This window comes from Rhincodon typus, chromosome 14 (assembly GCF_021869965.1).
Source record: "Rhincodon typus isolate 14 chromosome 14, sRhiTyp1.1, whole genome shotgun sequence".
In the NCBI taxonomy this organism is placed as follows: domain Eukaryota; kingdom Metazoa; phylum Chordata; class Chondrichthyes; order Orectolobiformes; family Rhincodontidae; genus Rhincodon; species Rhincodon typus.
In genome coordinates, this window is record NC_063345.1 from 48,299,499 (window position 1) to 48,326,824 (window position 27,326).

The 27,326-nt window shown below is 39.7% G+C and overlaps 1 protein-coding gene across 2 annotated transcripts in view; it reads left to right on the top strand.

The window, feature by feature from the left end:
- dacha (dachshund a) overlaps positions 1-27,326 on the top strand; it is a 355,808-nt gene that overhangs the window by 143,214 nt on the left and 185,268 nt on the right. For both annotated transcript variants that reach the window (XM_048605493.1, XM_048605494.1), the window contains exon 2: positions 18,645-18,760. In XM_048605493.1, coding sequence (XP_048461450.1) covers positions 18,645-18,760 — 116 coding nt within the window. The remainder of the gene's footprint in view (positions 1-18,644; positions 18,761-27,326) is intronic.

A 27,326-nucleotide genomic window follows, 5' to 3' on the forward strand; every position in this document is an offset into this window, starting at 1 on the left:
CTGCTGTGTTAATCCAGCCCTGCACCTTGTAATTTCAGCATTTAACTCTGCATGTATTGTATTGGTCATTGCTGTCTGCTTTACATTTCAATAATGTTGATAGTCACACGATTATCTTTACTAAAAAACTGGCCCACAAACTCCATTTCCCTTGTTATATAATCTAATTTCTTTCTATTCTGATCCTTCTATTACAAGCAGTATTTCCAGATTCAGATCAATGGCAGATGACCTACTTCATGGAACCTCTTTCAAGGAACATACTTGTCTCACACTTGGGTCCACTTGCTGAAAACTGCATTTGTGAGCCAGCGTTGATTTAATCCTTGATTTGGCTTATTCCCAGTGGAGAACAATATTACCCTGATGGTATAACTCCAATTAAGAACCTAACCATATGGGGAATTACAGCTGTGAACCTATTCCTGGTGCAGCATTCCTGGATTTATTTTTCATAACTGTTAGGAGAAATGTGACATTCTGCATTTATCAGGGAATGGTACAGGTGCCTTTTGAAGGATGAAAACTTCTTCCTTTTAGTTTTGGAGAGTTAGTTGTTTATTTACTTCTTTGTTTGGTTTCACCACACCTCGAATTGTTATCTCTGAAAGAACTGAGCAGCTTCTAAGATGTTAGCCTTGGTTCAGCATTGGGTCACTCACCTCTATATCAGATGATCATGGGTTATTGCTCAACCTGAATCTGGATGCCAGAGTATAACTAGTAGAATGAGCAAAGGTGAGAGTTTGAGCAGGTAGGAGACAGACTATAGATGGCAATTGAAAGTGGCACGTAGTAATATTGTCACTGGATTAGCCACAGGGCCAACACTCCTAGCAGGTATAACTTAAATTCAGTGAATAAATCTCAAATTCAAAGCTGGTCTCAGTAATGATGACTAATAATGATTGTTATAAAAACAATAATGGCCATTAAGGAAAGAAATTGCCATCCTTACTTCGTCTTTCATCTACCGCTTAGCAATATGGTTCACTTTTAACTAGCCTCTGCAATTACTTAGCAATCCATTCAGTTTCACTGGTGATTAGGGATGGACAAGCAATGCTTGCCAGTAATGTCTACATCCCATGAAAGAATAGCATATGTCCAAAGTTCATGACAATTTGAAACTAAATGGGAAGTAAGTAGTGAAGAGAATACAAAGAGGTTTCAATTGATGTAGAGGTCCAGCCATGATTTATTGAATGGTAGAGTAGACTCAAGGTGTGCTACAGTTTACTCCAGCTCCAATTTGGAATGTTTTTATGATCTCACTGTGTGCTACAGTTTTTGATTTACAACAGTAACAGTATTGGCTCTCAAGTAAAAGTACAGTGACCATAGTTCCAGAGGACTATAGAGTTATGCTCTCATTAGAGAGAGACAACAGGTTGTAAGTTTAACCTGACCCACACCTTAGGCGAGTGGTGAGAATACGAGACCTTTTTGGTGACTTCAGACGATACAGGAATTGAACCCACACTGTCGTAGTCCCTCTGTATCACAAACTAGCCATTCAGCCAACTGAGCTAGCTGAGCCCCTGGCTGTCAAGTACTGTGGGACATTCCATACAAGTTGATGTCTTTCCTTTATTCTCTCTATTAAGATGTATACAAAAGTGATTCACCTTGTAATTTTCAGGGGAGAAGAACCCTGATAGTTTCTGATAACCCTATAGTCCCAGTTTGGGAACACATTGATTGGTAAAGTATAGGTGGAAATGAAGCTGATTTGCCTATCCCGTAAATTTCTTCCAATAGCATCTGAACTGTGAATCACATTATCAAGTTTAGGTAAATATTGCATAATATTTGTAAAATACATATTAAGCCAGTGTTATAAGTAACTGGATTGAAAGAGTGGCCTTTTACTGTTTTTTGTTCACGGAAGTATATTTATTGTACTTAATGCAATCCAAGAAATCTGGTAAAAACACCCTGATGTTCAAACACATTTGCATGCACAAAGTGCGCTCACACACAAGTAGGTTATTTATTTAGTGGTTGGACCAAGCAATTTTGTGTCCAGTAATGTGAAAGTGTATTATGTCTTGAAGTTTGCTTGGTGAAGCTTGGTGATCCTCCTGCATTTGGCATCAAGTTAGTTTAATATGTCGACAGATAATTGACCTTTTCTTTAAGAAAGCAGCTGCTGAGTTGAGTTACGTAAAAACAGAATCTCTGTGGAACAGGGAGAGTAAGAAATAATAGGCAGTGTTCAAAACTTGTAAGTTATGTGGAGGAAGATAACGACATACATGCAGGGATCTTGCTTCTTCAATGTCTCCTTTATTTGACCAGCTGTGCAGGGAAATAAAATGCTTAAACCGTAAATGTATTGCTGCCTTGACCCAAGACGTCTCTCTTCAATGCCCAGTTGCCCAAATAAGGTGGAGTTAAAATGGGATCTCAGATGTATGGATTATGTGATTTTGTGATGTCTGGACAAATTCCTTTCCTATCCAGAGTCCCATTGTCCAAGTGATATTACCTGATGGTTTGTCTGCATCCACTTGAGTATCCAGATGATTGACTGGATGCTTGGCTAATGGGTTAGGATGTGGTAACCATTCACACCACATCAAGAAAGTACATCAAGGTATTTGTTCCCGGTGTACCTTTTGCAGACAAGAAGACTACGCTTATTGGCCTTGGGATGTGTAAGGAACAGTGATGAAAATGTGATGTTGATTTTGACCGTACATCTTTGTAAATCAGGAACCCAGTTTTAGAAAAATGCCACGTGATACAGGCTGTCAGATTCTTCGTTGGCATAGTTACTTGATTATTTCAGTGATGTGAGAATTTCTGAAAGATGTTCTCATACACTGAATGTTTCAGTGTTCTAACTTAGAAATGGGACATGATGGTGATGAGGTTGATGTTGAACATCAAACTCTGTACAAGGTATTACTTGCTACTTAAAAATGATATTACATTAGATCTAATATACTGGGATTATGACCTTTTATCTATTGTTTAAACATATTGAAATTGTTCTTTTCAAATATTGCTACTTTCAGATTTATATTTAAACACATACTCATGCTGCCAAAGTCTCTACTTATGTGTTAGATAAAACTAAAAATCTGCTGCCCTGGGAGACCCATTGCTTTTGCTCCTGCCTCACAGAACTCATCTTTACTGTGGACGTGCAATTCCTTTACATGCTCATGTCCCATCAGGATGGCCTCAGGGCTGTCCACTTCTTCCTGGAAATAAGGCCTGAACTGTCCCCATCTACCAGCCCCATCCACATGCCTGAAGTCGTCCTCACTTTGAACAAAAGTTCTCTGAATAAGGGCCACTGGATTAAAACATTAACCCTACTTTTTCTCCACAGATGCTGCCACAGCTACTGAAGTTTCTCCAGCAATTTCTGTTTCAGATTTCCAGAATCCGCAATTCTCCAGTTTCTTTCTAGAAATTTCAAGCTTTATCTTTTAAAATTTCTATAAATAGATTCACAAAGAGCTAAGGTAATAAATTATACATTTTTGCAAGCTAGATCTCGTACTCTCCACTTTTCTGCATTCTCTGTATGACCGCCTTAGAGATGTTTCCTTCAGTTCAATACTTAAGCAAGGCATGTATATTATGCATTAATGAGCAAGGTGTGTTGTAACAAGCTTAGACAGTTCTCAAGGAACATAATTCCCAATGTGCTGGCCATTACACAATGCAAGAAATATTCCAATCATCAAAATGAAGACCTTGGCATTTTTAGATGGCACGCTGCAGTAAGAAGCAAGGATATTGACTACCAGGTGGGCTTTGATGGTCAGATGGCGTTATATAGGGGGGGCATGTGTTTGCCGGTTCCAACCCGAGCTTTCTGCAGCTCTCTATTTAAATGGAAAGAGCTAACAAGTGAAAAATTGTCCCTGATAAACTGGACATCATGTACATCATGTTCTCTGTCTGTATTGTGCAATAAAACAGCATTTTGCTTGTATACCCATTGCAATAAATAACACAAAGTATCAAGTTAAGAGCTTGAGCAGCCACAAAAGTGATTAATGTTGATTGTTCATTTTGCAGCGATGACTGTAATCAGATTAGTAATGTAACAGAGTGCATTCATTCTGCAGTCTGATTGGTTTGCCATCAGTAAGCTGGAGTGTGTCATGTTGCTTACAGCTCTGGATTCAGTTTGTCTCTAAACTAGTAAAAGGTTCAGCTCAGGTTTAACCAGAAACATAATGAAGCAAAGCTGTGCAACATGAGAGAGATAACACAGCCGACTTCTTTTGAATCATCTGTGAACGTAGAGTGATGTATTCAGTCTGTAGTCAGACCACTCATTGTTGACTCAAAACTCTGGTTTCAGTTTTGCCTCAGTTAGATAGATTTATACACCAACCAGAGTGGATTTAAGGTAACTGGCTAATGAAATCCACTAGCCACTTGCAGTCTCTGCTGTGGGAGGGATCTGGATTGTTGGTTCATAGCCAGAAGGTGGTTATTTCCTGGGGCATGATCCCAAATCTCAGAAGGATAGGCTAGGCAATGGAGAAAGAGCCAGAGTGGCAGCTGACCAGGTAGGCTTGGGGCATATGGGAGTACTTGCCTCACACAAAGGCCTAATTGAGGGATTGCAACAAATAAGACTATTTGATACATTTTGCCAAGCACGTTATATTGTGGATTTGGAATAATCAAAGGTCATAAGGATTATAATGATTACAAATTGAAGAATGTTGTCCAAGGGCTGATTACGTAGCTCAATAGTAGTACACTGGTATCAGTAAAGGTCATAAAGTCCCACTCCAGAGATGTATAATGTATGTGACACTGCCATCCAATATTAACAAGATAAACTGAGGATCCATTTGCCTTCAGGTTGTTATAAAGTATCTGATGACTCTACCTGAAGAAGAGTTTGGGGTACCCCAGACTCCTAGCCAAGATTTTTTGCTCAGTCAGTGTCTCCTGGTTATCAGTGGTGAGGTGCTCTTGGTATTGCTCTACATTGCATGGGAGTGGTCATTGCACCACTCAGGCATTGTGACAATCACTTAAGTCAACTTCCACTTCCTTTGGAAATTGAAAATGTTCTACATCCGCAGGGACACAAATTACAAATCTCCAGGAGAAAGAATATTCTGAATGCTACCTTGGCCTCAATGGTCACTTTGGAGTGCAGCTGAAACAAGTCATGTCTAGACCCTCACTATAAACCAAGTGTCATTTTATTCTGAGATCCCAGCCATCCTAGAGTTGTGAAGCATGGGCCAGGCCATGTTGCTGTGAAATGCTTTATTTAGGTCAGGTCACATGACCTTCATGGAAAAGTTTGTGCAGAAAAACACCTTTCTTTGCAAACCTATCAGACAATGCTCCGCATATGATATTCTTGACACTGTGAAGGTAAAGGTGATGGTGAATTCTTGAGCGTTGCATGGACCCTGAGCACACTGCCGAAGAAATATGGCCGATTGCCTCATTGTTAGAAGAGATAATGACCAAACGTCACCGACTAGACATTGCAAGTTTCAGTACCATATCCTAAAGGATGTGTGAAAGTTTGCAAAAGCCCACTGGGGAAAGGTTACAGTCTTAAGCCCTCCAGTCTTAATACACCAAAGGGCTGGAATCTGTGGAAAACTCCTTGGATTGTATGCAGCACAAATCGTAGACATAAAACGTAGATTGCAAATATAATCTGCCATTACAAGTGTAGTGAGGCACCTCAGAGTGATGCCTGATGTATTAAAAGAAATTGAATTGTGCTATATTTTATGTAATGTCAAATTTGAATCATTACATGATAAGCCTGTTAAAAGTGTAATGAATAAAACATGTTTTTTGTAAGAAATCTTAAAGGCATCCTCGCATCTCCGCCACCCCCAACTAAACTATTGTTGGGCTGGCCAAGCCTGTAGAGGAAAGCACTCATGGCCTGTAGCCAGTTATAGTCCAGAGGCAGGAGGTCATGAAAAGGCTGAAGGTGGGATTTCACCCCTCAGGGACATAATGTCCCACCTTGGAGATCTGCTAGCCAACCAAAAGGACGTGTCTGCACATGAATCAGCGTTTAATGGTGTCACTGTGTGCCAAGCTGGCAGGGTCCAGGGAGGGGTTGGTGGGGTGAGGAGGGACCGAGATGCTTATGGGAGTGGGGGGGGGAGGAAAAATAACCTGGGGTCATTTCTTTGGGGTAGGGTTCTTTAAGGAGGGATACCTAACCCCTTCCTGCCCAGCACCAGAACTTCCAGGAAATCTGTCGGTTTGGTTGCTGACATGGACCTATCCTGCCAACGTGGCTGGATGACACAATTAAATGGTCATTGATTGTCCTCTGAAAGGCCTTACCCAACATCACTGTAGTATTGCTGAAGGATAGGCTGCGGCAGGGAAGAGCAAGTTAGTGGTGACCAGAAAGTCCTTTAGATTTGATGAGCTTTCACACCCACTAGTGGTGGCTTTAGTGTTTTTTTTATGTTCTTGTAGGGGATGTGGGTATTGCTGGGAAGACCAGGATTTGTTGCCTTTTCTGGTTTTGCTACATATACCTTTGTCTTTTACTTTATACCAGTGCAAATCCTTGAGTACGGAATGTATTTGGAAATTGATGTTTAGGAATTGCTAAACAAGAGAAAACAATGGGCTACAGTTATACCTGCATGCATTTTCCACAAGAAAATTCTATTTGCAACATTATGGGCTTAAGAATAATGTGATTCTAGCTTATGGTAACAGAGGGTTCTTTAAGTTTTTTTCGAGATACATCTGTTTTTGTTATATATCTGGAAAAAAATATGTTTAACTGCACATGAAAGATCATTTTTAGAGTAAAGCATAAACAATAGATTATTATAAATGTTAAAATCCTAATAAACCTTTACAGTCAGGGTCTTCATTAAGCGAATTAAAGATTACTGATAACATTGTGAAGAACATGTCTCTCCATCTTAATTCTGAAGCAGGTTAATGCTGCACTTTTGACCACACTATTTAGGATTACAGCTAATTACAGGTTCATTTATTTAAAAGAAATCAAATAAGCACCAGTTCCTTTGGACAAATATGCTGCCCAGCACATTACTTCACCTTTTAAGCTATCAGTAAGGGTGATATCAGAAACTATTATAGTCAGAGATTATTCATAGAATGACAGTAATTCAGCCTCTTGTGAAAGTGCTGTGTGTTCAGGATTTTAACAACAATAGAATTACATTCACAGTGGGGTGGATTGAATTCACACCAGACGCAATTGTGCCCTTTAGTAGCTCTCTCAAATACAGCTGTGCACTTCTCAAATTGTTCCTGCCTGGCTGCATTACAGTCTTCTTTATGTGAAAAACAAAAAGATCAAATCCTTTGCACAGTTACTAAACAAAAGAAAACCATGCAGAAGATAGTAATGATCTTCAATTAGTGCCATATTTTTACAGCTAGGTATCCCTGCTGATTGAAGGGAATTTAATCATAAAGCCGCCCTATTCTAGATGATACAAAGTGATATATATTTACTCTGTTTCTCCCTATTCCCTTGTTCCAGTGGTTTCTCAAAATGCACTTGCCAGAAATCCCTCAGTTGACAGTTTCAAAGGTTTTAAATTGAGTCGCATTATTTCTGTTGGACGCTCCCTGTAAAGCAACAATTGTACAATTTCCCTTTGGAGCTAGGAGGGTGACCACTAACAAGCTGCTAACATTTTCAGTTTTCCTAACTTTTCAGTTCTTAACTTCTTAAACAATGTGGGAGATGTATGAGAACTGAACAGGAGACATCTTTCAATATCAAAGCAACCCTGGGTGTTGCAAAAATGAACTTTAGTTTTGTGGTGGTTCTTGGGCTCCATGATAAATCCAAAAATGCATTATTGAGATACCTTTCTAAGTGGAAATAAACAAGGAACGATTGGTTTGATAAGAATTCTTTCTACAGAAATCACCCATGAGCCTATGGGCTGCGTATTTCAATGTTTTTGGTTAAATGCTAATTGTGTCAAGTTTTTTTGGAAGGATTCACACCTCATGACCTAAAGAGTTTCCTTGCCACCTTACCAAGCATGTCCCATTAACTAGCAGCCTGGCCCCTATGGCATCCTTCACGTCTGATTCTATCCCCATTTTTCCACACGTCATTATTGGAACTACTCTTCATACACCGATCATCCACCAAAACAACCAGCATCCCTGGCACCCTTACCATTTTTAAAAGCCAGTTGTGAACCCGGACAAGCACTGATAATCTGGAACTGCCCTGCATTGTTCCTGACATTTGCTCCAGGTGTGCCAGTGGGAAATTGTTGCCCCACTTTCTGCTGGATGCAAACACAGGACTGCTTCATTCCCCAGATACAGCAGTGGAGGCCATAACTAGCCTGGTCCGAGGTTCCCACCTGAGTCGATGCAATCTCAGCCACCTGGTGCATTGCCCAGTGATGGAGGAAGAACGACAACTCTGCCAACACAAGTGCCACCATCTTCTCTCTTGAACCTCTCACTCACTCCATTGATACTACGTTACCTATCTCCCACCAAGACCATGCCCTGCCACTCTCACTGTTGCCTGAAACATCTTCCCTCACATACTGTCAGCCACCCCAACACCCCTCTAACCCTCTGCATGCTCTCTGCACTGCCTGCTCACTCACTCGGGACATCTCCAAATCTACATCTGAAGTAACGGCTATGCCACCCACATTCATCTCCCTTAAGACCTGCTTCTCCCTCTCGTTCCAGGAGGAGAACAGCCTGTGAGAGGGCAGAAAGAGTCAACACGAGTGTTGTGCTGCCTGACGATTGGCTCCTCATCCCTGATCCTGACTGATGGCCCTGAGCAACTGACTGACCAATTCCAAGCACCTGGACTGGTTTCTGAGGTTGCCCTTGACTTCCTGTGCTGAGCAGCCCCTGAGCAAAGGTTATCGCCCTTTACTTGACCGAGGACTGCTGCCAACCATGACACGCTTCCTGGCTTCATGTCTTCGCTAAACGGCAAAGCAAGACTGAAGTTGTAAGCCTGGTAGCTCTGGCTGAGGAGCATAGCACAAAAAAGGCAAGGCAAGGCAGGGATGCTGAGAGCATCCAGGTATGCTCTGAGTGAATAAACACTATGACAGCGAGTAAGCAGCCCAACATGAAGTCTGGTCCAGTCTGTGAGTTGGCTGTGTGTCCCTGAATGCATGCTGTCCTTGCTGAAGCTTTACAGTGTTCGTTGCTGGAGCAGCCCAAGTGCAGCATGAAGGTGCAGAAGCGTGCTGTACATGGATCAGAGATGTGCCATGAGGGTTTTTAAGGGGGTCGCACATTTCAGATGCCAGTGCCTTTGGGCATGGGGTGTATGTGGCTGGTGCCCATGGACTGTACCCTATGTTGGTACCCAATGTCTAACCTGGAGGTGGCTTTGAGCAAGTGGTGAGCTGAAGTGGCCGGGTACCCGCTCCGATCTCCATGCCGAGATTTCTCAGTACCTAGCTTGTTTGGCACATTTGGCAAGATGGGAAGCTGAATATTAATGAAGCGAGTTGTGCCATTAATAAGATGTTTAAAAACCTATAATCGTCATTCATTGGCGACTCACTGCTGCCTAGTGAGAAACCTGCCACGCTGCTCTGCAAAAGCATAAAAGGTGGAGTGAGATGCTCCTGACGGTAAGATAGGTTGTTTTTATGTCAGACTTCTCATCTGATTCTAACACAAACCATGCCATTGTCTTTGTCACTCAGACCCCTATAATATTCGAGGGAAGGGCAAATAACTGCAGATGCTGGAATCTGTACTGAAATCAAAAAAAAAAAAATGCTGCATATCACACTGGGTCAGGCAGCAAGTGGGGAGAGAGAACAAGCTAATATCTCAAGTAATATTCCACCCTTTCTGTTCAAATAATGCAGGAGCTAAACATTGTAGCACGGGGAAAGATTAAAAATGAACAAACTCCCCCCTTGACAAGTGAACACATTTTATAACTCTTTTTAGAGGGTAGAGGGTAGACTGATTACAGATGCGCACAAGTTACTGCAAGCTGGTGATAACTGGCAGTGGATTGGAGGAGTTTTGTGTTGGGGTACAGGGGGTTGCTTTGAAACAACCAAAGCTTAAAACTTAGCTTGTAGGGTCATCACATTATCATCACTGTGCTGCTGAATGCAGTTTTGCGTGAATCAGTCGATTGAGACTCCCAGGCTCAGTTTTTCACAAGCTGTCCGAGAAATGTGAAACAAAGGGTGACCCTTATGGAATACAGGAGAGCCAAAGTGAGGGATAGTACCTTAAAATTTGAGATGAATCATTACCTTGATTCTAGAGCTCACTGTGTAGACAACTAAATTTTGATCTTAGTAGGATAATAGGTCGGCACAACATCATGGGCCGAAGGGCCTGTACTGTTCTATGTTCTATGTTTTAAAGGAACAGACCATCAACACTAAACAATGAAAATCAGGATGCCATATATTTTAAGCATATTTCTCCTCTAAGTTTCTTCAAATCTACAAGATCAGGATAGTTGCTATTGAATTGCCTGCTAAGATTTATAGGTGAGAAATCCAGATGAATGATCTTGAAGTTTTCCTCCCTTCCTGCAGAGAAATGCCAAACCAGTTCCTGGCATCTCCCCCACATGACACTGTGAACACAATTAATGTAAATTGGTGAGTACAGGGAAGAGAAACTTGTGGTCACAAGCATAAATTACCATGTTTATTGAGTTGCACAATATACTGGAATCACCACATGCTCACATTAATGAGGACAAGTCCATGACCATCAAAGTTGTTAAAAACAGTTGTAGAGACTCTGCATAGTTTGATTCATGACTAATTCACCAGTGCTGCAAATATATTTACAAATGGTTTTAAACATATATCTATGCAAAAAAATTATGCTTTTAATTAATCTGTTTTGCTCTGTGAATGAAGCATCAAGAACATAAATGGCCCAGCTGGAATTTGAGATTGGAGTTTACACATTCGGAGCCATAACTGAATGATGCTTCTGTCTGATTTTGGTTGGATCCATTTATCGGGGTAATATTTTGGACTATGCTGTAAATGAAATGTTAGCTGTTAATTCTGAAATAAGCTGATAAAGATCCTGCTGATCTGTGTGGCATTGATTTTACCTTTCCCAGTGTTAATTTGAGTTTGTCAACACTTCAAGGGGATTTCTGGAGATTGGCAATAGTGATGTCATCAAGCAGGCTAAGCAGTCAATTGCTTTGAATAATTCTCAGACCCCACAAAGCAGAATGTAAATACATTTTCTATTGTCATATTTTAATCATTTTACAAATATTGATGTAAAGTATGAGACAGTCATGGGATTAAGAGAAGCTGAAATATAATAACATCTTAAAAAAAGGTTTGACTTCTTTTAATTTTTAAAACTGATGATTGGTTAATCAAAATGGAGAAGTTTGAAATTTCACAAATATAAAAATGGCTTTTCCAGGCCAATTAGACTGTCCAGAAGTAATTATTACTTTTGGTATATTGTTTTTAAAAAAATTATGCTTCATTCAACGAGGCACAAGATTTTCAAGAATTTTTAAATGAAGATTAATATCTTTGAAAGACGTTTTCATCCATTAAAGTAGTTTACAAAATTTTCCATCAGTGGCACTTTGCCAGGGCACCTATTGAAGCAGGGGGAATCACTGACAGCATCTCGCTGATTTCTGCATTTTACTGTGTACCTGTGGACTCCAGGTTTTGCTTTCAGTTTTACAGTTGTAGTGACAGCAGATGTTGACAGATTTACCATCGTAACAACTGTAGAGTCCAGCCCAATAGTACGAAGTAAGTAAACATCAATATTTTGTTCACATTATACTTTTCTAAATGAAAGTCTCAAAAACCATTTCAAATATTTTTTGGATGTAAGTACAATTCTATTGTAGATACTTGGTGCGCTAACAGCTGTTTTGGATACATATTGTTATAGGCATTACCATGTGTTAGGAAGGAAGTATTCTGTCAGTGCTGTGGAGTACTAGTCTGTTGTGGGCTCGGCGAACTCCTACCCCAACTCTCTTTTTAAGTTTATAATCTGTGCATCAATCATTTAAGCAAGTACTGACTTCTTCAGCAATCTTTGCCAAACTTTCCTTTTTAAGATTCTCTACCACAAACAGATTATAGGTTGTTTAAAAGTGTTAGGGTCTGAAAGGGTTAATGCTGAGGAGTGCCTTAAGCAAAATCCTCATGATTACTGTAATAAAGTCTATCATATTAATTAAAATTGCATATACAGGTAGTTCTGCTATAACCCGTGTTTCATTAACACGAATTGGTTGATACACGATTGATGAATAGTGGACGCTGTTTGGATAACGCGAACTTTCTGCTGTATAGGTACAGTAAATTTCTATAGCGATTTCCCTGTAACGCAATTTTCTTTGGCGATTTTCAATAACGCATGACCGCAACTATCGCGTTATAGGAGAACTACTTGTACTTACTATCATGCAATAAATTGCATCTTGTTGAAAACAAACACCTCTTCGATTAAGTCTATTCAGTGGTTTTCCTCCACTGAACTAGACCATGTGGGTCGAAATATTGAAAGAGGATGGTGACAGCAACTCTGCCTCATAATGAGCAGCAGAGCAGTGAGCTTGTATAGCGTGGTAAATAGTGGTATGGATTGCTCGTACAGCAAGAATTTGTGTCATCTTAGTTTGGCACAGGTGATCAGTTTTGTCAACTGGTGCAAAGAAACCAAAAGTGCATTCTCATTACTCTTGATTTGTATGGATTTCCCCTTATGTTGGATGCCAAAATCACAGTCATGACGTATGAGCAACCACTGTTGTGTAAATCTTACACACAGGCATAAATATTCACCTTCATGGTTTGCACAGTAATCTCTGAAATATTGTCGATGAGGTATAATAACTGGCAAGGGAGACTGGAAGGACAGGCAAAACTGCGTCTCTAGTCGGCTATTTCTGACCCCAACTGCTGCTTGAAGGGCAAATGGCCATTCAGTGTGAAGTGGCTTGACCTGACTAGTACTGCAACTCGCCATTCCTGAGCACTGTATAGCATCATACCTGCCAGAAAGTGTCAGTCAGACTGAATTTTATTAATTCCTGTCTTTATTAATTCCTGCAGCTGAAAATATAAAAGGGTATGGGTGCGCACGTTCAAGGTGTACGTTCAAGGTTCTGGCAGTATAAGCTAAGCAGTAATCATTCTTCTGGACAGAATCTTTCAAGGCGATGAAGAGCTTGGGCTATGGCAAGAAATTCAGTAGAATTGTGTGAGAAGTTGAGCAAGTCCTTTCTCAACAGTGAGAACTCCAGCTAAGTTCCCAGTGTTGTGTTGGGACCCTTGCTCCTGAGTGGCAAGAGATCTATTAATACAGAATTTTGCTTATTCTCACCCTTATTGTTACTTAATTTCACCTCATTAATATACTCCCTTACTCTACCATCCATCCAGATAGAAATTGGCTGAGATTTGCCAACATAAAAGTCAGAGCAGGAACCTGGCAACTCCTGTTCGTTGCCTGTACCTGTGGACCCTCATCTTAATCACTGAGGACCAACATGTCAGGGCATGCTCCATGGGTAGTGGCCACACACATCCATGTCCACAGAAGCTGGCGTACAACACATTCCAGTTTCTCAGCACCACCCTGGAACCCCTTTGATCCATTTCCAGTACGGTCTTGCACAAAATACTGCAGTTGGAGCACACCATCAACCTATTATTGTAATGCTATTGCCAAGCCATGTACCCTACACCCAGCCCATGGATTGAGCCAGGTTACATATGAGAGCTATTCGCTTGCTTTCTTCACACTCATTTACTTACACCCAGCTGGATGCTGCCAACATCCCAGCCTTGTTTTTTTCAGCACTTTGCCCCCTCAGCCAGTGCTAACAGGCTCACCATACATTTGTCCTGACTTGATGTTAACACTGACACACAGAGTGGAAGCTTGTCATTACTTGCCAGCAGTAATTAAACATGGACAAAGGAGCTGAAACTAACTGCCCTTGTTATCATGGCCGCATTTCACTGAATATGGCATCGATCAGCCCCGGCAAAACTGGAGTCAATGAGAATCAGAGGGAAAACAACTCCCCTGGTTGGAGTCATACCTGACACAAATGAAGATGGTTGTGGTTGTTGGAGAGTCATCATCTCAATTACAGGGAATTCCTTGGGGTAGTGTCCCAGCCAACCATTTTCATGTGCTTCATCGATGGCCTTCCCTCCATCATAAGGTCACAAATGGCGTGCTGGCTGATGAATGCACAATGTTCAGCACCATTCATGACTCATGAAATACTGAAGCAGCCCATGACCTATTTCAGCAAGATCTGGACAATATCCGGGTTTGGGCTGGCAAGCGGCAAGTAACATTCACAGCATCCAAGTGCCAGGCAACGACCACCTCCAATAAGAGACAACTTAATCGTTGTCCTTTGACATTTAATGGCATTACCTCACCGAATCCTTCACTATTAACATCCTAGAGGTTACCATTGACCTGAAGTGAACTGGAATAGTCTTATAAGTACTGTGGCTACAAGAGCAGGTCAGAGGCTAGAAATCTTCTAGTAGGTAGCTCATTTCTTGGCTCCCCAAAGCTTATCCACCATCTACAAACACAATTAGGAGTTTGATGGAATACTGCCCTGTATGAGTGTAGCTTCAACAACATTTGAGAAACTTGATACCACCAGCTGTTTGCTGCAATATTGTGAATGGTAGAGTGAGTATAAAGTAAAAAGATGCTGGCGCCCTGGTGGAACAGAGAAGATAATTAACCTTCCTATACTGTAAGGTATTCCTCCAAATGGTTGAGATCACACTGACCTGGGTGGCAACTACAGAGCAAGTTGGCACAGTATGGTGCCACGACCCTATCTGACAGTCTGTCAGAAGGGCATCCTTCTTCTTCACCGCTCTCTCCACTAGGACTTTAGGTCTTTGTCTGCAAAGTTGGACACGTATTTTGCCTCACATGCCGTGCCTTGGGTAAATGTCCCAAACTATACAGTGTAACTCCAGACTGACAGTGCTTGTCTGGATATGCAACCATCTATCAAAGTTGGTGCTGATACTAAGAATCACGAGATATCCTGGGATATTCTGACCAGTCGTGAGTACTTCCGGCTACGACAAGTGAGAGAATTAAGACTAGCATAAGTAGTTAATGAGATGGTTTTGAGACGATAGCATGAGAAAGCTCACTGGACTCTGCAGAGGGAAGCCTTCAATGAAGCTCAATGAAAATGATGCCTTGCCAAAATATGGTAAGAGTCGGCTGTTTGTTCTTTCAGCTTACCTGTACCAAGCCTCTATACAATGTGGGGGCTTTGTCATTGTAACTCCTGTGCACCCATACCTTAGGATATGTGCTCAATGTGTATGTTACAGTAACAATCTTGCTACACATGCGCACATTCTCCAAAAACTTCAATTTGGACATTTGGCAACAAAATGACTCTCCAGACTTGGGAAGATGCAGTATCCTTGCAATATTATTGCATGTGTCATTATTGTATTGCTGCTTAAGAGAGTTTGCTGTGCACATGTTGGCTGTTACATTTCCTACTCGACCCCAGCGACACTCTTCAAAAGTACTTGGAAAGCTGCAACTGTTTTGGGATGTCCTAAAGTCATGAAAGGTGTTATATATAGGTAAATCTTCTCTATAGAGATTCCCTTATGTCCATTCCAAATAGGTAGACAAAGCGAAAAAGGAAATTGTAGCACAATTCCCAGGAAGCTGTAAGTAGTATTGTCTTTAAATTGTTTTAGATTTGGGGCCTTATTGACACCTCTGTGTGAAATATTCACAAATACATCAACTTACAAATAACAGGGCAGGGTATTGCAGCCCCAGGAAACAACGATTGATGCTGTGGTTCCAGGCTAGATTAACTATTCTGCTGATACACATTGCAGGAGATTCATCCCTTTACTTCCCATGTTGCATTCTCTTTCCATGTTTTGCTTGAACCTGATAACTACCAAGGGGGCAAAAATATTTGATTGTCAGAAACCATCATGAAGATGTGGCACCCTTGAAATTTGTGCTGAATAACCTTAGATTGAGGCTTGCTGCAGATTGGACCTGGAGCCTCACATATAGAGAACTGTCAAGCTGTGAATGCCAATGAGCCATCCAGCTTGTTAGAAAGGGCCCAGTTAAATTCAACTCACTCTGTTGTGTAGCTGGTCTGTAGGCATCTCCTGGCAGTACAAGGGCTTGGCCAGGTTAGAAGTGGCTGGAGGTGATGTTGTGAAGCCAGAACCAGCATTCATGGTAAGGGGGGAAATAAAATTAATAACATCCAGTTTGTTCCAAACTTGGCACTGGCATTCTGATAACAGGTATTCACCTTCTGCTCTGGGTGAACAAGAGCAGTTTCTCCCTTAAGGATTTAAGAGGGAGCATAATCATGTGCAATAAAAATTGGTTTATTTCTTAAAATAAGCAGCATGAATGTTCCAAGGCACTGAACATTGGTGTGTCAATGTGGAGTGACACAGTAAGCAGTGGACTAGATTTCATGGTCAGAGTTCTTCAAGCAAGTTGCTCATTGCACGGGGTGATGATAGGACATGGCAACCAAATTCCCCCTTCCAAGTCACATACCACCCTAGATGCACTAATTGCCATTCTTTCAGTAGAGCTGGGTCAAATCTTGGAGCTGCTTTCCTCACAGATCCTGTGGATTTACCTACACCACATTGTCTGCAGCAATTCAAGGAGTTGGCTCATCCCAAGTTCCCCAGAGCAATTAGGGATTGGCTGTAACTGTTGAACCAGCCAGTGATGTCCACTTGCAGTGAGCAAATGAAAAAAAAACCTAGGTTAGGCATTTCTGTGAAAGACTAGAGTGGCAATCCATGGATCAATTTCTGGTGGTGTTATCCGTCCACATTATTTGCAAGGAAGTGCTAGTGATCTGAGAGCAGGATGTTTTCTTACCCTTACACAGGCAATTATAATAAGTGGGGAAGCAGCAACATTAAAAGTAAGTGAGAGTAAAAGTGAAGAAATGTTTTGCATTAAATACCTTTGAAAACCTGAACTAAATGAGGGTGAATTATGTAACATTGTGATTTGTCAGTGGAAATTTATATAGAGTATATTCATGGTACTGTGTACAGTATGTGCACACACATGATGCCAATTCAATGTAATTTTCAGCCATGACTGATAGTAATTCCACCAGTTCAACTTGACTTGGACTGAACCAAATCAAGATGCTGCTCTTCGATAAATCTAGTTTGCACATTGACTACAAAACAGGAGTCAGAAAATGTAACCATTAGAAAATGGTATTTCTCACTTTCTGCAGAATATAGCATAAAAAAGAACCAGTTTTGCAGTACCTTGAACATTAGGAAGGTTTAATGGCAGCCTTGTGTCAACAAACATGGTCATGCTTTACAACTTTATAGCGGAAACTTATTTTCAAAAGGATTCATTAAAACTGCTCGTTAAAAAAAAAAGTTGTTTTGCATCCTCCTGCTTTTGCTGGTTTAAATAACCTTCATTATATTGACCGCAAATTCCCAATCTGTTAAATCAATATTAAATCAACAAGCTTGTTCCATTTTGTTGACGATTTCAGATATGAATTATTTTGCACTGAAATCTCTTGCACTGTTTGCAGTCTGTTCTTCCCATACACTTGAAAATGCAGACTATTGATCTGTTTGGGAATTTATGATTGGGACTGTGTTGCTTTAGGGGATTGAGCACAAATGGGATCTTCAGGCAATGAGAATAAAGTTATTAATCCCTGAACAAGTCAGTAATTTATTTACAATTTATCTAGTAAAACAAATCTCACTTTCATCTTTTGTGACCTGCAATGTTATCCTTCCCATCTGCTCAGCTATACAAAGTTCCTGGAAACTTGTGAAATATTTCACAGTTTCTTTTAAGAATCTTGTTTAAATTCACTCTCTGGAAACGGCTGAGCAAACCAACATTTTTTCTGCTGTGATCTAAACAATCAGTTCCAATTCCAATCTCATTTTCAGACAATCATCTCGTGTGCTCTGGAAATCAATTTAAAACAGATTAAGTTTTCTTTTAAATTATTTCTTTTGGATGCATTTCTACTTTGATTCTTTCAGTGGGAAAACATTTTAAAAACTCAGATCTATTTATTTTTACATGAATACTTTAGCACAGATTTTAATTTCACTTGGGAAGGAATTTTTAATGTCATTTTAATCTGGTTATTATTAGAGATCTTTGTACAATTGAATACTCTTAAGCTTACCACTGATTCCAGGTCTCCGCTTTTCAAAAATTGAACCTAAGTTGTGTTATATTTCTTACTTTTGCTAGGAAATCAATAGCATTAAAAAGTCCCTGTAGTGCAATAAAGTCATTTAATTTAACATGTTATAGTAATAAAATCCCTTTGATTATGAATAATGTTAAAGGTAGACTAGGCTCAAATTTGTTGTTCTGTGTTATTCCCCAACACCTCGCAACTCCCCTGAAAATTGTCATTAAAAGACTGACTAGAACAAGGCTTGGTCGATATTCTGCAAAATGCCTAGTTTTATTTTACATACTTCTGTAAAATGGATGTTACTAGTGTTTGTGAGGCTTATTTTCAGCCGTAACTCTCAAATATGCTTTGTTTGAAAGTAACCAAAAAAAAAATTAAAACTGCTTCTTTCTTTCTTCCTTGACAGCTCAAGGCCTGGAAGGCCCCCAAAACGTACCCTGAGTGTCACGTTGCCAGAAAATTCTCGCATTATATCCCATGCAGTCCCAGGTCTCTTATCACCAGGAATCATCTCGCCAACAGGTAATGAAATCCATAAAATCATCAGCACAGACGTTGTAAGGCTTTTCAATTGAAATGAACTAATATTGATTGAATAGGCTTGTCCTTCAGGGGGCTTTATACTTTGCCAGAGGTTGGAATATTGGATTTTTTGAGTATTCATAAAAAAAACAATATAGCTTTGTTGTTACATTGTTTCAGATCCAATGTCACTTTTGCAATTCATTTGCTCAAGATATATTGCCACTTTATCCCAGATGCGATGAGGTTCATTTGCTTCTATCAGTTAAAAGTCAAGGAAAGTGCTGCTTCTAAATACTTACATTTCTGACTGCTTGGGATTTAGTTCTTTAGATCTTGATTTAATGAACATCTGTGGCTTCGTCCATTAAACATATTTAGTACAGTTAGGTTGCTTTCATATACAGTTCTCATAAAGTAAATCTTATGATTTAAACATTTTAACATTAAATTGGACTTGTAGATTTTATGTGTGTAATTTCATGATGCATCTGTGATTTAACAGTCAACTTATAAAAGAGTGATTTATAAAATAATATATTTTTTCTGAAAGAAAATTCTTAGCCAGTTTTCTCCAGTTTTTTCCTTGTCCAAATGTGTTGGCTTTCTATTGAATAAAGTTGCATAGGTTAAGATCGTTTTCTGATATCTTAACTAGTGCCCAACATAGAAGTTTCAGAATGGAAGTTGTCTGTTCAATAACGGGTTAACCAATTTCAATCCATCCCTCATCTAATGCCTACGAAGTACACATAAGAATCAGAAATGAGAGAGTTGAACCCAATCTCTCCCTTTAACCCAAAGCCCTGAAGGTAATTGGTGCAACCTTAAGCTGCCTTGATTGACATCAATTGGCTCAGCCCAGACAAATCAAACCCATGTCATGCCGGTCTGTATGGGTTACTAAGTTAACTGTATAAACCCTTAAGTTACCATCATGGAAGCTCACATTATGTGCAATTCTAATTCTAAGAGAAATTGGAGTTAACATTTTGGGTCCGGTGACCCTTCCTCAGAATCTATTCTGAGGAAGTGTCACCAGACCTAAAACGTTAACTCTGATCTCTCATCACAGATGCTGCCAGACCCCCTGAGTTTTTCCAGCAATTTCTGTTTTTGTTCCATTGCACTCTTGGTTGGTCTCCAGCTTCTACTTTTGGTAAACTTGAAGCCATTGCAAACTCTGCCCATTTCCTCACTGGTGTCAAATCTCATTCATCCATCAGGTCTGTACTCACTGACCTATATTAGCTACCAGTTAAGACATGCCTTGATTTTAAAATTCTCATCCTTCTCCTTTGAAATCCTGTCACAATCTTGCCCTTCCTACCTCTTTGATCTCCGATACCTTTGCTCTAATTTTGATCTGTTTGAACTTCTTGATTTAAATCATTTCATTATTGATGGGTGTGTCTTCAGTTGCCTAGACCTTGAGCTCTGGGATTCCTTCCTAAAATATTCTGCCTCTGTACAATCTTAAAACCTACCTCTTTGACTGAGCTTTAGGGATCTGATTTGTTTTTTTTGCAATTGATAAGGGAGGGAAGACCACTGGATCCTGAACGTAAGTGCCTCTCCACTTAACTGCCAGACCTACTTTATTTGCTTCAGTAGCCCTCCCTCTCTTTTTTGCTCCCTGGCTACAGCCTATGCTGAAGGCCTCACAAATTACCTTGCCTTACAATCAACCAGGCACTCAGTCTAGCTGGAATATTGAAAGGGTTAATATGATTGCTGTTAAATTCTTCCAGAATTTCAAACGTCAAAGCATCTCTTTTTCTTCCTGTTTTGTTAAAATTCAGTCCATTGTTACTTCTTAACACACTGGAGTTGGTGTACTCAGTACCAGAGGTCTAGTTGAGTTTTCCAAATGTACTGTTTCATGGATTAGTAATGACAATAATCTTGAATTGACTCATCTTAAACTTGTGGTTTCTGACAGCCGTGGCTCAATTGGCAACAGTCTCACCTCAGAATCTGAAAGTTGTGTATTGAAGGCCACATTTCAGGTCTTGAGCCCAACAATCTAGTCCAGTGGTTAGTATATCATGGCTCTTATTCTGCACATTTGTGTTTTCCAACCTTAAGCAGCCTGTTCTTTATTATTATGAAGATATCTAGAAACAATAAGTGAAATGAATTTCAACTCAAATAACTGGACAGTTATTCTAAGGTTACTCTAATTCTAAGGTTGGTAGGTTTCATAGGTTCAAATGAATTTCTTAACAAGAAAGGGTATTGTGCTTGAAATAAACCTGTTTGTGTTGTATGTCTCTCATTTGTAGGAGGTATGTCCTTGGGTTTAAGGATCAGATTTTATAGTTGTGCTATAAATATTTCCAGTGCAGCTGAAAACAATAAATTATTCTGAATGTGCATTTGTAAGTTATTTTTATATCATGAGGATCTATGGCTGAAAAATTGTCTTTGACCTGAGCATTTTAAGCAAAATACTTTTTAAAGATGATTTTACTGATAATGTTTTTTAAAAAAATCCCTTAATACACAATATTACACAAAACACAAAGGCAAAAGCAATTCTTAGGTTTTATAAATAATTTTATTATTGATCTTTTATACTAAGAAGAAAATTGATGTTTTGCTAATTTTATGTCTTGCACCTCTGAACAGTTTGTGTTTCAGGCAAATTTCTTTAAAACTGGTTTCCACATTTTTTAATAAAAAAGCTTTGTTGATCCATGACCTAGGCTGACACTCCAATGCAGTGTTGAGGGAGTGCTGCACTGCCAGGGATACTGACTTTTGAATGCCGCATTAAACTGAGGCTCCAACTGCCATGTGAGCTAGAAATAGAGGGTTTCACAACACTATTTTTTGAAGATGAACAGGGGGTTCATCGCCAGTTTTCTGGACAATATTCGTCCCTAAGTCAACATTGCAAAATCAAATTGTTTCTTGCGTGCAAACTTGCTTCTGTGATTCCTGTACTACAACATTAACTAAACTGCAATGCTTATTAGGCTTTTTGAGATGTCTGGTAATCATAAATGGCACTATGTAAATGCAAGATAATCTTTTGCTAATTAATAAAAAGGTTTTCATTTCCTGTGTGCATTAGGTTAAATAACTAAATTGTTGTAAAATAATTCCAGTTTGTAAAAGCTTCTTGTTTCCTCAGTAGGGTAGGAGCCAGGCAACCTTAAATTTTTGGACCTTCTGGAGCAGGTAGCCGGGTGCTTTTGGGAGTCATTCAGTAATTGCTGTGCTGAGATCTCTTGCAAAGCAAGTTTGCATGATCTAAAATTAGTTTTTACCTGAAGTTGAAGCACTGTAGCAGCAGTTTACTTGGCAATAAGTAGCACCATTAGGGCATTGACTGAGCCAGTGGACACTGTTCCATTTGAAGCTGTGCAGTTTTGCAAGTGTCTGCCTATTGGGTAACAATGTCTCTTAAAGTCATTCTGGAGAGTTGTGAAAAAAGGGGACTGTACTATTGTCCTTTCTGTCACTTTTCAAAACCATTGAGATTCGATGCTGAACTTGCATTTGATATTGCAGGAACAAATAATTCAGCATTAGTCATCCGATTTAAATTACAATGAGGATTCTATGCCAAAAAGTACCTAGTTTGGTTTTGACCATTCATTCTGTGATTTTATGATAATGTAATTGTACTTGACAGTTCTCCAAAATAAAGAAAAAAAGCTTCTATTCAAGGGATTGAAACTATTTTCATGTAAGGTTTGAGGATCAGGTTTTATAGTTAAGATGTTAATGCTTCTAATGCAGCTGAAAACAATAAATTGTTTGTGTGTCCTGGAAAATGTGTCAGACTTGACGTGGGAGTTGTTGAAAGTCTGTATGGCAGGAGATTCCAAGCATGAGATCCTTGAGTTTGTCCGTCCTGTGGTCTTGCACAAATGTAAGGCCTGTGAGTGCAATACTGTTTCTTTCAGTTGCAAAAAGATTAAAGTCTTCATAGAACCCCACAATCTGTAAGACAGCGAGGAGAGATGGAAAACCAGGCACATTACAAATAAATGGTGAATGAAAAGAGAAGCGAAACTATATTAAAGCCAGCTTTCAAACTACTCTGACTGAAGAAGTTTGATTTGATGTTTACAATGATGCAAAGAGGAGTCACCTTTCTCTGCCTCCTTGTGCAGCTGCGATGATTTGACCATACTGATTGTTTCCTACTACCATAGTGAATTTTAATGTTGATAAGAGCTGTTGACAGTCAGACTGTTTGAATAATTAAGATACGAATGTGACAGTAGTTTATTTCCGGTCACAACCAATAACATGATATCTAAGCAAATAAAGGAAAAGTGAGGGATATTCTACACAGCAGACTTTAAATGGCTTTCCAATGATTAATGGAGTCATGAAGAATTATGGGAGGTTTCAGGGTGTTAGAGAGGATCATAATGAGTGGTCACATTTCATATTAATGTAACTGGTTGATTTCAAAATATATCATTCTTGTAACCAAGAATTCTTGTGGTCTCAAATAGCAATGAATTCACTTTAAAAATATTATAAATTCATCAAATATCAAATTGTGAATGGGTTAACATTATGCAGTGTTCTACAAGATATGGCTTAAACTCAATTTAAAGTATGCTTTTCTTAAATCCAATATAGCTGCCTTAAAGTTGTTACATGTGAAAAAAAGGTGACTTATCTTGGGCTGCTAAGGCAGCTACTGTCATTGTGATAAATCACGCTTCCCCACATAGTGTCTGTGCCCCATCTGGTTTGTCCCAAAACAACTCAACAGAATTTATTTTGTGTAGCTTTTACACATAGAAAATGGAAATGTGTGTCTGAAAATCCTAATGCAAATTACAGAACAAACAAGACTGTGATTGACAGAGAGACTGTCAGAGGTACAGGAAAACTTTCATCAACCTTTAAGCATTAAAAGAGTGTAGATGCTCTGCTGTTATTAGATATGACAAGGTCACCTTTAGTTGTTAATGACAGGGCTGTGTCTAATCATACACTTGTACTACATGAATCCAACTACAGAACATACTGGACTGAACAAGCTTAAATCTTTTTCTAAAAAAAACACAACCATTTCAGAGAGTTTAGGATAAAATTAAAGACTTTTACCTGTATTAGTTAGTGACTCAAGTTTACATAATTGAATAATTGCCTGAAATTAGAATATTTGTTTTAACTCCATGAAGGTTCTCCATTCTGTGCAACAGAATGGATTATTTTGTTCCAAAGCCATCGCCACATTTCTGATGCTTCAACAGCCTATTACCTTGCATTTTATCGAAGATAAATTGTCTATCGTGCTTAGGATGCTGACGAATGTACTACTGAGACTTCCAAACCAAGTTCTGACTTCCATCTGTGCTAAATTAGCTAAGTTCCTCTGAGCTGGGCAGCACGGTGGCTCAGTGGTTAGCACTGCTGCCTCACAGCGTCAGGCACCTGCGTTCAATTCCAACCTTGGGTGGCTGTCTGTGTGGAGTTTGCACATTCTCCCCTTGTCTGTGGGTTTCCACTGTTCCCAAAGGTGTGCAAGTTAGGTGGATTGGCCATGCTAAATTGCCCATAGTGTTCAGGGATGTGCAGGTTAGGTGCATTAGCCATGGGAAGTGCAGGGTTACAGCGATAGGGTCAGGGGATGGTTCTGGATGGGATGCTCTTCGGAGAGTTGGTGTTGTCTTGTTGGGCTGACTGGCCTGTTTCCACACATGGGGACTCTATGATTCTATGAGCTCAGCTCATGTAATGGCTTAGGATGGGGGAAAGAATTAATCAGGGTTTGTGTGCCTGATTGTTGCCTGCTGTTCCTGTGAGATGACATGGTTGTGTTCAGATATGGTATGCCTACCTAGCAGTTGAAGAATGGTTATTTCTGCTGGCCATGATACCATATTCCAAATACAGGAAAATAATTTTCTCCTTAATGAAAGGTATCATTGAATGGTCCACTGGGGCAAGAGACCAGTGGGCCTAATGGTTGCCTTACATGGCAAGTCAAATGGAAGGATTCTGAATCAGAATATAAAATGTAAAATGATTTAAAATGATTCCAATTGACAACCATTTCAGGGTTTGATGAAATAATGAGGGAAAAGTAAAGTTTATGTTGTGGCTGTTTGTGCTGTTTATATGGTCATGCCCATTTCACTACGCATGTTTCGAATGATATGTGTTTATTGGCTCTCATGGTCTGCACACAGAGACATTTACAACAGGGATGGATGTCACGTGACTATGACAAGTGAGCCAATAAAGAAAAGGTACAATTGCATTTCTCCAAACGTACTCCTTTCTATTAATAAAAGCATTGTCATTTGCAGTTACAAGTCACTCTATATACGTAATCTCAAGGAAAATTATCACTCAATACCTAAACAGTGTCAGTTTTATTTTTGTCAGTCTTTTCAAATGCATTGCAAACATACTCCTTAAATCATGCAGGTCTCCTAATGGTACATATGTGCCTTGTTGTTTGCTGTTCCTCTGCCATCAGTTCATTTCTGGGGTGATATTCCTTCTCTCGGACTAAAATCATCACAGAGAGTGCTGTGCCTGATCCATTTCTGTTGCTGGGGAAAAGTGGACTTGTAGAGCTGTTGGTCATTGATTGCTTATAAGAAGGTAGATCAACCTCTTCCAGCTCTGCTGCCTTCAGTGAAGGCATAGCTTCTCCCTATGTTCCCAGTTGCTCCAATATACCTGTTATTCATCTCATGCGATTTGAGGTGACGATTGCTTTACATCGGTCCTGTGTTGCCATATGGGCTGAGATTTATTGAATGTTGAATATTTGCACTCTGACTTTACAATGCTTGGCTCTGGCAACAACTTAGCTGTTTTATCAAAGTGAAATTTGGCTTTCTATTGTTTCAATCTTACACCTATTACTATTTTGTTTGATTGATTGATTTTATTGTCACGTGTACCGAAATACAGAGAAAAGCTTTGTTTATGAGTGGTACAAGCAGATCACATCAAGCAAAGGATGTACAGATCACAAAGACTTTGCATTGCAGGTTACATTATTTGAGGCTAGATTTTTCACTATTACAAGAGTAGTCTGTGCATGATGTGACATTAGTCTTTGGACTGGATTATTTTCTATGCCTTCAGTGAGAGTATTTCTCCATTCTAGGATTGCCTTTCAGAAGTCTGTACTGGAGATGCTCAATTTCTTTATGATCCGTTTGATGAATTTCGCAGCCCCCTCAGCCTTTCCATTTGATTGGGGATAGTGCGGTGATAATGTATGGTGTCAAATTTCTTAGTGGCTGAATTATGCACTGAAGGCTGTTGTCAATAATCATAATATTTGGAATGTAATAAGAACTGAAACATGCTTTCAGGCATTCTATATCTCACGGGGCTCAACAAACATCGTTAACATGAACTAACCTCACTTTCAATACAGTGTGGTAGTCAATGAGAAAAAGATAAAAATTTCCAGTGAGTGTGGACGTACCTACTCTAAGTATCATCATGGGCTGTCTTGGGTGTCATGTGTGATCAGCACTTTGGCTTTTTTAACATGATATTCATAACAAGAGCTGCATTAGCTTAAATGGTCCTTAATCTTATAGTTAGTCCATATGACCACTTGTCTTTCTCAGTAGTGTCAATTCCTTGATGACTGCATGGATATGTTTCCGCATCTCTTTTCTCAACTCCTTGGGGATAATGACCTGCATTTCAGTTGTGAAGTTCCATTTTGGGCTATCACTTTATCTTTGTAAGTCCAATACACTCCTTAGGCCATCAGGTATGTCCTTGGAACTTTCAGGCTATCCTTTCATCAGTACTTCTAGCAGCATTTGGAGTTGCATCAGGTTGCTTAGATTCCTTGATTTGATCAATAGACTTAGCCTTCTGACTCAATGCCCGGCTGGTTTGATGCCTTCCACAAGATGACGAGCTGTTGCATCTTGTTGAAACTGGGTGATTTCACTTCTGACTTGGTATCTTCAACTTCCATCATCGGAAGTGCATCTCTCAACGGCATGTTGGCAATGCACATCTGTCTTCCTTATGTGTATGCCATGTCGAAATGAAATTTCTGTAAATTAAATAACATGCTTTGGAGCAGAGAGAAGATGCTTTGAAGAGGTTTTTGGTAGGACAGACTTCACTGACAGTCTCTCCCAAACATTTGCTTACAAATGCAATAGCAAGCTGCTATTTTGCTACCTGAATGCAGCATCATTCAATATGCATTAACACTCTGGATTGAAATGCAACTGGTTGTTCTTGCTGCATAAGGATGATAAGTCCTGTCTTGCTAACATCACACTGCAAGATGACTTCATCATTGATGTTACAAAACCTCAGCACTGGCATTGCTGTCACTAGTTGTTTGATTGTAGTAAAGGCTGCTTCTTGTTCTTATTTAACATCCTTAGTGATGAGTTTGCTTAAAGGTTCACAGTCTGATGACAAATTAGGAAAGAACTTTGCTAAGCAGATCATGAATCCAACAAATCATTGTGCTGTCTTTAAGAGATAACAAGGTGTAGAGCTGGCTGAACACAGCAGGCCAAGCAGCATCAGAGGAGCAGGAAGGCTGACGTTTCGGGCCTAGACCCTTCTTCAGAAAAGGCCC